General features: G+C 44.3%; 1 protein-coding gene across 1 annotated transcript; it reads right to left on the bottom strand.

The window, feature by feature from the left end:
• Window positions 1-463: 463 nt before the first annotated feature.
• On the bottom strand, window positions 464-1498 carry LOC115643606 (olfactory receptor 51G2-like). The gene has a single exon (XM_030547615.1). It carries the CDS (start codon window positions 1496-1498, stop codon window positions 464-466), a length of 1035 nt encoding a protein of 344 aa, XP_030403475.1.
• Between the last annotated feature and the right edge of the window lie 11681 nt (window positions 1499-13179).

The following is a 13179-nucleotide window of genomic DNA, read 5'->3' as shown; positions in this document are numbered from 1 at the left end:
TAGGAGTTGGCTAAGGGGGTAGGGGAAGGGTGGGTGTCCATGCCCCTTGAATAGTGCCTGGCCAAAGTTGGTGCAACACCCATGGATTACGCAGCACCCAGAGGAAGGGGAAAGACTGTGAGAGCACAACAGCATTGCAGCTTTTTTCATGGCCCCTGGATTTTTAAGCAGAGATGGGCCAAGGATGGGCCAGTTATAGTGCAAAACAACATCCACAGCCCGTCTCCTTATTGACTGTATCAAGACTGCTCCAACCGTCGATACAGCTCTTTATTGGCCAATACCCCACCATTCCCCCAGTCTCTGCAGGAACATAGTAATTTTGTAAATGTTGCTGTCTGCCTTGGTCATCTTCCCCAAGTGCACTGTTCTCCCTCATCAGGAAGCAGGAGCAGCCCCTATCCCATTATTCCAGGCCTTAGATCCTGCCTGAACCTCTCTCTCCAAAGTGGAGATCAATAGCTTATGTCATCTCGAATGTAAGGGTCCAGGATGGAATAGATGTCCCCTGGTTTTCATCTGCCATGTAACCAGCGCTGGACCCAGGTAATGAACTGACCCATCGCTTGACAAACAACCTGATTATCCTCACACGAAGGTGTTTGCTTTTCATGCTGTACACAATTGGATTCATCAGAGGCGGGACCAGCAGGTAGACGTAGCCCAGGAGAATCTGAAGCAATGGAGGAGAGCCCTTCCCGAATCTGTGTAACACAGACAAGCTGATCTTTGGTGTGTAAAAGAGGAGAACAGCACAGAGGTGGGAGACGCTGGTGTTCAGGGCCCTCAGGCATTCTGTGGGGGATGCAACTTTCAGCACTGTTTTGAGGATCCTCACATAAGAGAGGAATATGAACAGCGAATCCAACCCCACCATTAAGAGTGTAATAAACAAACCATACAGGCTGTTGACTGTGATATCTGAACAAGCGATCTTCATGACCTCCTGGTTAAGGCAGTAGGAATGGGAGAGGACATTGGCTCGACAGTATTGGAACCGCTTCAAGAGAAAGGGGAGTGGGAATGTTAGGATAAACCCTCTTAACACAAACATCAGTCCCATCTTGGCTATTCTTGGACGAGTTAAGATGGAAGCGTATCTCAGTGGGTTACAGATGGCAACAAAGCGGTCAAAGGCCATCAACAAGAGAATGGAGGATTCAGTGAATGACAGTGAGTGGATGAAGAACAGCTGGGCAAAACAGGCATCAAGGCTGATCTCCCTAGAGTTAAACAAGTATATGCCCAGTATTGTTGGCATGGTGGTTATCGATAAGCCAAGGTCTGTGACGGCCAACATGGAAAGGAAAATGTACATGGGCTCATGGAGGCTAGGATCTGTTTTTATAATGAACAGGATGACTGAATTTCCTACTATTGAGATAACATACATTAAGCAGAAGGGGATAGAGATCCAGAGATGGACATCTTCCTGCCCAGGTATCCCAGTCAGAAGGAACACTTTAGAGTTGGATTTGGTGTCATTGACAGCTGACATAATGTACTGGGCAGGTCCCAGGCGTTTTGAACTCTCCTTCCTAAAAGGAAAAAGAACAGGAGACTAGATGATATTTAACAAGACATCTTTCTGCTCTCAGTGGAAATCTAGAGACTCCTAGGAGTTGAAGGAAGATCAGCAAATATATAGTCTTGGATTTGCAGCAACAAAAGGAACATAGGCATGGCCAGACTGGATCAGACCTGCACTGCATCTAGCCCAGTATTCAATGGCCAGCTCCAGATGTTTCCATGGAAGGTGGAAGAAACCCTGCAATAGGCAGCTCTGAGATAAACTGTTCCCAGGGAAAAGTTTTCATTGGCACCCACTAGTAGACATATTTTGTGATGTAAATCAGTAAGGTTTAGAGCCCTTACAAGACTTTTTTTTTCTAAAGTCTCACTAGTGTAACTGGAATTTCTGGTTACCCATATAAAGAGCCCATCATTCTTTGAATTCTGCTAAGCTCTTGGCCCCTGTGATATCTTTTGACTGTGAGTTCCACAGCCTATTTGAGCACTGTGTGATTTTAGAAATGTGATCCTCATACACACACATTTTCTGGCCCTCCACTTCTGACTCTGGCCCTTTGTACCATGGCATGTGGGTAAATGCATGGCAAGTTGTCATAAACAGATAGTTAAGGGTTAATGTCTTTTACCTGTAAACGGTTACAAGCAGTGAACCTGGACCACCTGACCAGAAGACCAATCAGAAGACAAGATACTTTCAAATCTCAGTGGAGGGAAGTCTTTGTTTGTGTGTTTTCTTTGTCTGTTGTTCTCTCTGGATTCTGAGGTTAACCAGTCGTACCTACAGGCTCTCTAATTTTCTATTCAAATAGTGAGGATAAGTACAAAGGTGGTTTAGTCTTTTTGATTGTTTTCTTTATTTGCAAATGTGTATTTTGCTGGAATGATTTTAATGTGTATTTGTGCTGGGGGGAAGGTTCCTCTCTAGTGTCTATAAGTTGAAAAACCCTGTAACATTTACCATCTAAATTACAGAGACAACTTTTACTTTTTTTCTTTCTTTTTATGAGAAGTTTTCTTTCTAAGACTTGATTAATTTTTTTCCCCTTGTTGAGGCTCAAGAGAATTGAGTCTGTACTCACCAGGGAACTGGTGGGAGATAGGGAGAGAGAAGGGAGGGGGAAAGGTAGAATCCCTCTGTTTTAGATTCACGGAGCTTGAATCTGTATTACCTCTTGGGGAGGGGGAAAGAGGAGGGGGCAAGGTGCACTCCTCTCTGTTTTTAGATTCAAGGAGTTTGAATCACAGTGATCTTCCAGGGTAACCCAGGGAGGGAAAGCTTGGGAGAGGCAACGGTGGACGAAAGGGTTTACTTTCCTTGTGCAAGATCCAGGGGGTCTGGGGCTTGGGGTCCTCTGAGAAGGTTTTGGGGGGACCAGAGTTTACCAGGCACTGCAAGTCCTGGTTGGTGGCAGCACTACAAGATCTAAGCTGGTAATTAAGCTTAGGGGGATTCATGCTGGTACCCCACCTTTTGGACGCTAAGGTTCAGAGTGGGGATTTATATCATGACACACGTGCATGGTGAAAATGGTATTTATGTGTCCTACATTCAAGCTATTTATAAATGTGTTTCATTGCCTCTGTCAAGGTGTCACTCCCACTCTGAACTTTAGGGTAAAGATATGGGGACCTACATGAGATAACCCCATAGCTTATTTATCAGCTTAGATATAGTAGCTGCCACCACCAACTAGTTTAAACAAACATTTTTGAGAGAATAATTTGGAAACTCTATCTTCCCTCCAAATATTTCCCCAGTCTTTATCCCCCTTTTCCTGGCAGGATTGAGACTGATTCACCTCCCACCAATTCCTGGTGAGCCCAGATCCAAAAAACCCTTGGATCTTAAAACAAGGAAAAATCAATCAGGTTCTTTAAAAGAAGACTTTTAATTAAAGGAAAAGGGTGAAAGGAATACCTCTGTGAGATTAGCATGCAAGCTACTTTCATGGACAACAGATTCAAAACACAGAGGATGTTCCTCTGGGCAAAACCTTAGTTACACAAAGAAACCCCATTTGATTCTCCCTCTATGCAAAACGAGTCACAAAAGAAAATACACATAATCTAATACATTACTTCTCTAAACACTTACTACTTTTAAGAAATGTTAGATGGCTGATTCCTGGATCCTTCACGCCAGCACAAACTTTTCTGAACAGACCAAAGACTGATTTCCCTCCTCCCTCTTTGAAAACATCTTGTCCCTCCATTGGTTTCTCTGGTCAGGTGTCAGCTAGGCTATGTAACTTATTAACCCTTTACAGGTAAAAGAGGAATAAACCCTTAACTGTCTGTTTATGACAGCCTCATTACATACGCACACGCACGCGCACCTTCACACAAACACACACACAATTTTGTCCTCTCCTGAGAGTTTAAATGATGCCACTGCCGCTTTGCAGGTTTTTGGGGATAAATTCTTAGGACCAGGTGCTTAATTCAATAACAGTGAGTTCAACAGCATCACTTTAGATTTACATGTGTACATTCAATCAGAACCGAGTTCTATTAACTTTCCCTTACCAAATGCCCCAGATGATACACTCTGACCCCCAAGAATCCCTTCAAGAGAAACTGAAGATTTTTGCCTGCCCAAAGTTGAATGAATCCAGAGAGTTTTATAATCCACAGGCTTCTTTTCATCCTCACAGGACCTAAATCCTCTCCCCATGCAATGGTCTGTAGATATCTGGCAAGTTACAATCTAACACAGACAGTTACTTCAGCTGGGCAGGGGCAGGGGAGGAGCTGGTGTCACAAATGAGTGAATAGTGTAAATGCTAGATTTGCACTAATATCCAACTGAATGTGCAAGTTATTTCAGCCACTCTTGTGTAAGAGGTGATGACAGTAAATTACATACAACCAATATTACACTTTCCTGCACCTCAGCTCTGTTTGCTGAAACACAGACTAGCGGTTCTGGTCTCTCATGACTTTTTTGAATGTCTTGCACAGGTATTGCAGTGGGATTGTGTTATGACTCTGAATGTAAGTGTTAGAAGCAGCTTCTGGGGAGAGTATCATACAGCTGTTCACAGAAGAAAGAGTTAATAGCACAAACCCATAACAAACAGTTTGTGGAGTACTTCTGATATACTTTCTAAAGCATAAGCCATTAAGCAGTAAAGTTACCACGCTCCTTCCTGTAGAGATTCAAATGACTCTGCTGCTGGCTTTCAATATACATGCATCACATGAAAGTTTGGTTTGTAATATTTGCATTACAATGAAAAGTTTTGGCATAACGAATCTTCTTTCAGAGAAGATTTCTCAGGTGGGACTTAAAAAGTAGCATATGTAAATAGGGTCTGAATGAACTCTCCTCTGACAGCTACCTGGAAGAGGGAGAGACTTGAGGAGCAAACTCTATTTATATGAACACACCTACTCTCCCTTGATATCAGTAGATAAAGAGGTGTTTCTCAAAGTGTTCAACTTTTGCTGGTGTACAGCTCCCTTAGTACTAAAAGCGAGGATAGTGAAATACTATTATTAATGTTTTTGTCTTTATTGCATGAATAAAGGAGAGCAAAAGTGTGTTCAACTTGTCCGAAATGAGGTGGCTATCTTCAGCTGAAAGTATCTCATTAAGCCATGGGCTCAAATGCCGGAGCCCTGTGAAGGTAAGAGGGGTGGGGACAGGTATCCCAGGCAGGAGATGTGGGCTCTCTTTAAGGGTCCCAGGTATGGTTTAATCTGTTCCTAACATAAGAACATAAGAACGGCCGTACCGGGTCAGACCAAAGGTCCATCTAGCCCAGTATCCTGTCTACCGACAGTGGCCAATGCCAGGTGCCCCAGAGGGAGTGAAGCTAACAGGCAATGATCAAGTGATCTCTCTCCTGGCATCCACCTCCATCCTCTGATGAACAGAGGCTAGGAACACCATTTTTTACCCATCCTGGCTAATAGCCATTTATGGACTTAGCCACCATGAATTTATCCAGTTCCCTTTTAAACATTGTTATAGCCCCAGCCTTCACAACCTCCTCAGGCAAGGAGTTCCACAAGTTGACTGTGCGCTGTGTGAAGAACTTCCTTTTATTTGTTTTAAACCTGCTACCTATTAACTTCATTTGGTGGCCCCTAGTTCTTGTATTATGGGAATAAGTAAGTAACTTTTCCTTATCCACTTTCTCCACATCACTCATGATTTTATATACCTCTATCATATCCCCCCTTAGTCTCCTCTTTTCCAAGCTGAAGAGGCCTAGCCTCTTTAATCTTTCCTCTTATGGGACCCTCTCCAAACCCCTAATCATTTTAGTTGCCCTTTTCTGAACCTTTTCTAGTGCTAGAATATCTTTTTTGAGGTGAGAAGACCACATCTGTACACAGTATTCGAGATGTGGGCATATCATGGATTTATATAAGGGCAATAATATATTCTCAGTCTTATTCTCTATCCCTTTTTTAATGATTCCTAACACCCTTTTTGCTTTTTTGACCGCTTCTGCACACTGCGTGGTTATCTTCAGAGAGCTATCCACGATGATGCCAAGATCTTTTTCCTGACTCGTTGTAGCTAAGGTAGTCCCCATCATATTGTATGTATAGTTGGAGTTTTTTTTTCAAATGTACATTACTTTACATTTATCCACATTACATTTCATTTGCCATTTTGTTGCCCAGTCACTTAGTTTTTTGAGATCTTTTTGAAGTTCTTCACAATCTGCTTTGGTCTTAACTATATTGAGTAGTTTAGTTTCATCTGCAAACTTTGCCACCTTACTGTTTACCCCTTTCTCCAGATCATTTATGAATAAATTGAATAGGATTGGTCCGAGGACTGACCTTTGGGGAACACCATTAGTTACCCCTCTCCATTCTGAGAATTTACCATCAATTCCTACCCTTTGTTCCCTGTCTTTTAACCAGTTCTCAGTCCATGAAAGGATCTTCCCTTTTATCCCATGACAGCTTAATTTACGTAAGAGCCTTTGCTGAGGGACCTTGTCAAAGGCTTTCTGGAAATCTAAATACACTATGTCCACTGGATCCCCCTTGTCCACATTTGTTGACCCCTTCAAAGAACTCTAATAGATTACTAAGACACAATTTCCCTTTACAGAAACCATGTTGACTATTTCTCAACAGTTTATGTTTTTCTATGGGTCTGACAATTTTATTCTTAACTATTGTTTCGACTAATTTGCCCGGTACCAATGTTAGACTTACCGGTCTGTAATTGCCAGGATCACCTCTAGAGCCCTTTTTAAATATTGGTGTTACATTAGCTAATTTCCAGTCATTGGGTACAGAAGCCGATTTAAAGGACAGGTTACAAACCTTAGTTAATAGTTCCGCAACTTCACATTTGACTTCTTTCAGAACTCTTGGGTGAATGCCATCTGGTCCTGGTGACTTGCTAATGTTGAGTTTATCAATTAATTCCAAAACCTCCTCTAGTGACACTTCAATCTGTGACAGTTCCTCAGATTTGTCACCTACAAAAGCCGGCTCAGGTTTGGGAATCTCCCTAACATCCTCAGCTGTGAAGACTGAAGCAAAGAATCCATTTTGTTTCTCTGCAATGACTTTATCATCTTTAAGTGCTCCTTTTGTATCTCGATCGTCAAGGGGCCCCACTTGTTTAGCAGGCTTCCTGCTTCTGATGTACTTAAAAAACATTTTGTTATTACCTCTGGAGTTCTTGGCTAGCCGTTCTTCAAACTCCTCTTTGGCTTTTCTTATTACACTCTTGCACTTAAGCTGGCAGTGTTTGTGCTCCTTTCTATTTGCCTCACTAGGATTTGACTTCCACTTTTTAAAGGAAGTCTTTTTATCTCTCACTGCTTCTTTTACATGGTAGTTAAGCCACGGTGGCTCTTTTCTAGTTCTTTTACTATGTTTCTTAATTTGGGGTATACATTGAAGTTGGGCCTCTATTACGGTGTCTTTAAAAAGGGCCCATGCAACTTGCAGGGATTTCACTTTAGTCACTGTTCCTTTTAACTTTTATTTAACTAACCCTCTCATTTTTGCATAGTTCCCACTTTTGAAATTAAATGCCACAGTGTTGGGCTGTTGAGGTGTTCTTCCCCCCATAGGGATGTTGAATGCTATTGTATTATGGTCACTATTTCCAAGAGGTCCTGCTTCCGCCCCATCATTCAAAGATAGAGCTGAATAGACTCCATTGGGAACCTTTTTTATTGTAAGTGTTTAAATGAGAGCTGAAATCACTGGTGGTGGAAAAGCATTGCTGCCCAGCCTTCTACAAGCTGACAGTCATGAATAATTGTCAGTCACAGAGGTCACAGGGCAGGTGGCAGCAGAATGTAACTGACAGTCAATCGACCAGAGTGGAGCAAGTGACTAGTGGGGCAGTCACCAGAGAGGACCCATGGCTGGTGGGGGTGGCCAACCACAGCAAGTGATCAGATGGCAAGTGGGAGGTTAAATCACACACATGCACCTCTGAACCCCAGGGCCTCACTGACCAAGGACAACCACCGTGAGTGGGATGGGGGCAGAGTAAAGGAACTTTGGGTTGTAGAACTCAAGAGCATGAGACAGAAGACGTGCCCGGCTCACAATTTTAAGATTATGAATCCTGTTGTGGCATTTTCCCTAATTAATGTCGGGAGACTTCTCGCCTTTTATTAAAAGTTTCTTTTGTACACTTGGACTCTGTGCTTGCGAGAGGGAAGTATTGCCTCTCAGAGGTGCCCAGGAGTGGTGTGTAACTTTCCCTGGTTATTGGGTGACGGCTTGATCCTCTTTGTTGTATTATTGAAAAGAAACCCCTAGATATTGAAACTGGCTCTGGTTGCTGCCGACTACATCTGGCAGAAGGATTACATGTATGTCATCTGTATTTCTCCTGAAACTGAAAAGATCCCAGCGTCTCAGCCCTCATTCAGTTGCTTGTCAGCAACAAAAGTCTAGTAGCTCCTCTGTCTCTGGGTTAATAACTAACTGGTTCTCCTCAGGTTCTGTTCTGTCAGTCTGCAGCCTGTATCTGGAGTGGTAACAGGCACTGGGATCAGTATAGAAAATATTCATTCCCTGGGCTCTCACTCTCTAGTACAGTGGCCCCCAACCTTTTTGTCTGGCACCGAATTACGGCGACGACACCTCTCGATGATGCTGTTTGTCGGTAGCAAGCGGCATCATCCAGAGGCAATGCTGCTGAATTTCGGCAGCATTTTGGTGAATGCTTGACCACCAGCCAGGACGCGAGCGCATTTAGATGCCCCTGCGGGTGCCGTGGTGCCCGTGGGCATCACATTGGGGCCCCCTGTTCTAGTACATAGTGACCCCAACAGCTGTTATTCAGGCACAGTGAGGGTTTGCAGGAAGTGCATTTAAAAGTCAAATGCAAGTGGACCATCATTTCCCACATGAAAGTAGTCTATTGCTCTCTAACTGCTTCGGACCTGTATTCATAAAATCCATGGCAAATGGGAATGGTATTGGGACAGACATGGAGCTGAACTGCCATAATGAATGTGTGTGTCAAACCCGGTTCTTGGGATGTTTCTTATATAGCTCTATTGGGTTCACTATTGGAATTTTTATATTATGGCTGTATTGGGTGAAACCAGTCTGGCTCTTCTTAATTTAACACCAGGCTGCTGAAAAACAAGCAGGAAGGGAAGCAACAGCTCAATAAAAGCCATCGCTCAGTAACCACCCCAGGGAGACTGAGAGACAACACCAGAGCTACAAGCTGCAAAGAGCCTATTTCTGGCCTCTAGCCACATCACACAGCTTGTTTTGCCAGCGCTGGGAATCTGTCCAGAGGTGGAGTAGCTGTTGTGAGAATCTCTTCAGACTGACAAATACAGACAATGCTGGGGAAGTCATAAGGCCTTCGACCTGCCTGGGTCCCCGTCAGAATGGGAAGGCTTGGGCTCAGAGACATGTACAGACTGTTGTTTGAAAACCCCCGTATTCTCCCAGATTACACTTTATTCCTGCTGTTCAGATTAAACAATATTTTGGTTCCAGAAGGCTGGCTGGCCACTCATCTCAGCACTACTCACAGACTCCTAGAGGGAAGAACCACAGGTGCCGAACCCACTTGGACGAGCTCAGCAAGCACAGGTGACCCTCAGTGTGCAGTACCCCGGGCCCAGGCTGAGGGTGGTAGAATAGAGAGATTTCACCCCAGGAGAGGGAAGGCTACAGGGCCTGTCATCGGGCACTTGGACACCAGAGAGGTGGGAGAGATGCCGGTAGCCCTGGAACTCTGAGCGGTCTCTACAGGGCAGAAAGGCTGGAGCCTGCAGCCAGTCAGGAAACAGAAATATGCCTCATCGCACCTATTACCACAGAGCAACACAGTTTTGAACTCCTGCATACACAATTAAGCCAGAGAATAAGACCTTTGAAAATGCATTTGCTGATTAAATTTCCAGAAGAAAATAAACCCGAGGCGATTTGGGAACTAGTCACTGACATTCCGTGGGGTCTCATCTTGCTCAGCCCCAGCAGGATCGGGCCCAGAGCACATGACACCTCTAGAAATGGGAGTCCCTGAGAAATCCTGACGTGGTTATTGGGGTTTTAACACTCCGAGCTCGTTTGGAATATCAAGTTTTTGTGTAGCTTGAATGACCCACCGTGGAGCATGGGCAGATGCAGGGGAGCTACCTAGCTATTCAGCGCTGTCTGCTCTCCAGCCCCATCACTGAGTGACCCCGACAGCCCAGCTGAGTGCTCTGCCTCTGCACAGAACCATCTTTCCCCTTCACTTTGCATTTTAAGGATCATGAAATCTGCCAACGTACCTAATTCCTGCTAGTCATGGAGTAGCTGACACCAGAGGTCTTCACCATAAAGGACAGGAGTCACTGGAGAGGTAGCACAGGCAGCAGGCAGTATCTGTTCAGACAGAGAGGGAACTGCCTTTATAAAGCACGTTTGCACATTCCCTTGGGGCCATTTGGTGATCAGGAAACCTCACCTGCTTCGCTTAGTGTACACCAGCTTTAACCCTGTCATGGCCAACAGCAAACTGCAGGAGGCCAACTCACAAGGGACGTGTGATGATGCTGCCCAACTCGACTGCAGCACAAAATCTGCTGCAGGCTCAGTTCCTGGAATCTGGGCTTGTCATCACTGTTTGTTTGGTTCTGATTAGTCATATGGCTACCTTGCGAGTGGCTGAGTGGTAACGATGATGCTCTCAGAGCTGTGATCTGGCTGAAATAAAATGTACTACTACTACTAATAATAATAATTACATCTCTACCCCAATATAATGCGACCCTATATATCATGAATTTGGATAAAACGCGGTAAAGCAGTGCTCCAGGGGGGTGGGGCTGTGCATTCCGGCGGATCAAAGCAAGTTCGATATAAAGCGCTTTCACCTACAATGCAGTAAGATTTTTGGCTCCCAAGGACAGCGTTATATCGGGGTAGGGGTGTAATAATAAATAAATAATAATATAGGACCAGATTTCTCTCCAGCAGCCACTTTTCCTGCATTACAAACCCTGGGTGCAGGCCAGGGATGGGAGATTTCACAAAGCTCCCTACATGGAGATTTCCCTTGGATCTTTATGGTCCAGGAAGGTAGTGGAATCTCCATGATTGGAGATTATATAGCGTGTTAGACAAATCCCTGTCAGAAATGGTCTAGCTAGTACTTAGTTCTGCCACGAGCTCAGAGATCTGGACTAGATGAACTCTTGCAGTCCCTTCCAGTCCTAGAATTCTCCCTGTGGAATGAAAAGGGGAACCCAGGACCTTGGGATCCCCCAAGATAGGCACAGATCTCAGAGATCCACTGGTAGCTAGACCCACCCACCCACAGTCTCTTTTCCTCCACAACTGCTCTAGGACACTCTCCAGCTCCCTGCTAGCACAGGTTCTTCAGAGTTGTGCTGCTAGGGCCTGTCACACTAGCCACTGCCCACAGGACCTGCTGAAGGGGCCTTGTACAGGGTGGAGGGGGCTGCACAGAGATGGGAAGGCTGGTTAGAGTATCAGATGGGCACAATACCCCAGCCATAGACTGGTTGGGAGGTTTAGACATTTGCGTTTCCAGAGTGCAGCCATAGACTCGGTCATTGCAACCTTAATTTACATTATGAGGAATAGGCAGATGAAAAGCCTCCAGTTTCTCTTGGGGATCCAAGCAGCTGCAGCTGGGCAGCATTATGACTGAAAAGGAAACATTTTGTTTGGGTCAAAAAAATTGTTGGGGGAATTTTGTTTTTCAGTCCATCTTTAGCTGGAACCATGGACCTCTGTGACTCCTGCTACAAGACTTCACTCCTAGGGGGCAGCACTCACCCACATCAGCCTCCCACACTCAGCAGGCCTTGGACCTCTGCCATGGTGTCTATGCCAGCTCTATAACAGAGAGATCCCCTGGAGAAGGCATGTCTGCAGCAGTTCATCCATCAGTAGAACAGTTTAAGAACATAAGAATGGCCATATTGTTTCAGATTAATGGCTCATTTAGCCCAGTTTCTGGTCTTTTGACAGTGAACAGTGCAGATGCTTCAGAGGAAAAGAAGAAAACAGGGCATCCATTGAGTGATCCTTCCCCTGTCTTCTGCACCCAGCTTCTGGCAGTCAAAGGTTTAGAGACTCTAGGAGCATGGGGCTGCGTCCCTGAACATCCCAGCTAATAGCTATTTATGGACCTAGCCTCTATGCACCTATCTGATTCCTTTTGGATCCAGTTACACTTTTGGCCTTCACAATCTCCCTTGGCAAATTTCTGAAGTCAAATCCTAGTGAGGCAAATAGAAAGAAGCACAAACACTGCCAGCTTAAGTGCAAGAGTGTAATAAGAAAAGCCAAAGAGGAGTTTGAAGAATGGCTAGCCAAGAACTCCAGAGGTAATAACAAAACGTTTTTTAAGTACATCAGAAGCAGGAAGCCTGTTAAACAACCAGTGGGGCCCCTTGATGATTGAGATACAAAAGGAGTGCTTAAAGATGATAAAGTCATTGCAGAGAAACAAAATGGATTCTTTGCTTCAGTCTTCACGGCTGAGGATGTCAGGGAGATTCCCAAATCTGAGCTGGCCTTTGTAGGTGACAAATCTGAGGAACTGTCACAGATTGAAGTGTCACTAGAGGAGGTTTTGGAATTAATTGATAAACTCAGAGTTAACAAGTCCAGATGCCATTCATCCACGAGTTCTGAAAGAACTCAAATGTGAAGTTGCAGAACTATTAACTAAGGTTTGTAACTTGTCCTTTAAATCGGCTTCTGTACCCAATGACTGGAAGTTAGCGAATGTAATGCCAATATTTAAAAAGGGCTCTAGAGGTCATCCTGGCAATTACAGACCGGTAAGTGTAACATTGGTACCGGGCAAATTAGTTGAAACAATAGTTAAGAATAAAATTGTCAGACACATAGAAAAACATAAACTACTGAGAAATAGTCAACATGGTTTCTGTAAAGGGAAATTGTGTCTTACTAATCTATCAGAGTTCTTTGAAGGGGTCAACAAAAATGTGGACAAGGGGGATCCAGTGGACATAGTGTACTTAGATTTTCAGAAAGTTTTTGCAAGGTCCCTCACCAAAGGCTCTTACGTAAATTAAGTTGTCATGGGATAAAAGGGAAGGTCCTTTCATGGAGTGAGAACGGGTTAAAAGACAGGGAACAAAGAGTAGAAATTAATGGTAAATTCTCAGAATGGAGAGGGGTAAATAGTGGTGT

Source organism: Gopherus evgoodei, unplaced genomic scaffold (genome assembly GCF_007399415.2).
Source record: "Gopherus evgoodei ecotype Sinaloan lineage unplaced genomic scaffold, rGopEvg1_v1.p scaffold_64_arrow_ctg1, whole genome shotgun sequence".
Classification (NCBI taxonomy): Eukaryota; Metazoa; Chordata; order Testudines; family Testudinidae; genus Gopherus; species Gopherus evgoodei.
Note: the sequence above shows the minus strand (reverse complement) of the source record. Positions and strands in the feature narration are given on the sequence as shown.

Bases quoted from the DNA above. Each gene is read 5' to 3' on its own strand.
- LOC115643606 (XM_030547615.1), bottom strand. From the start codon at position 1,498: ATGTCAGCTGTCAATGACACCAAATCCAACTCTAAAGTGTTCCTTCTG.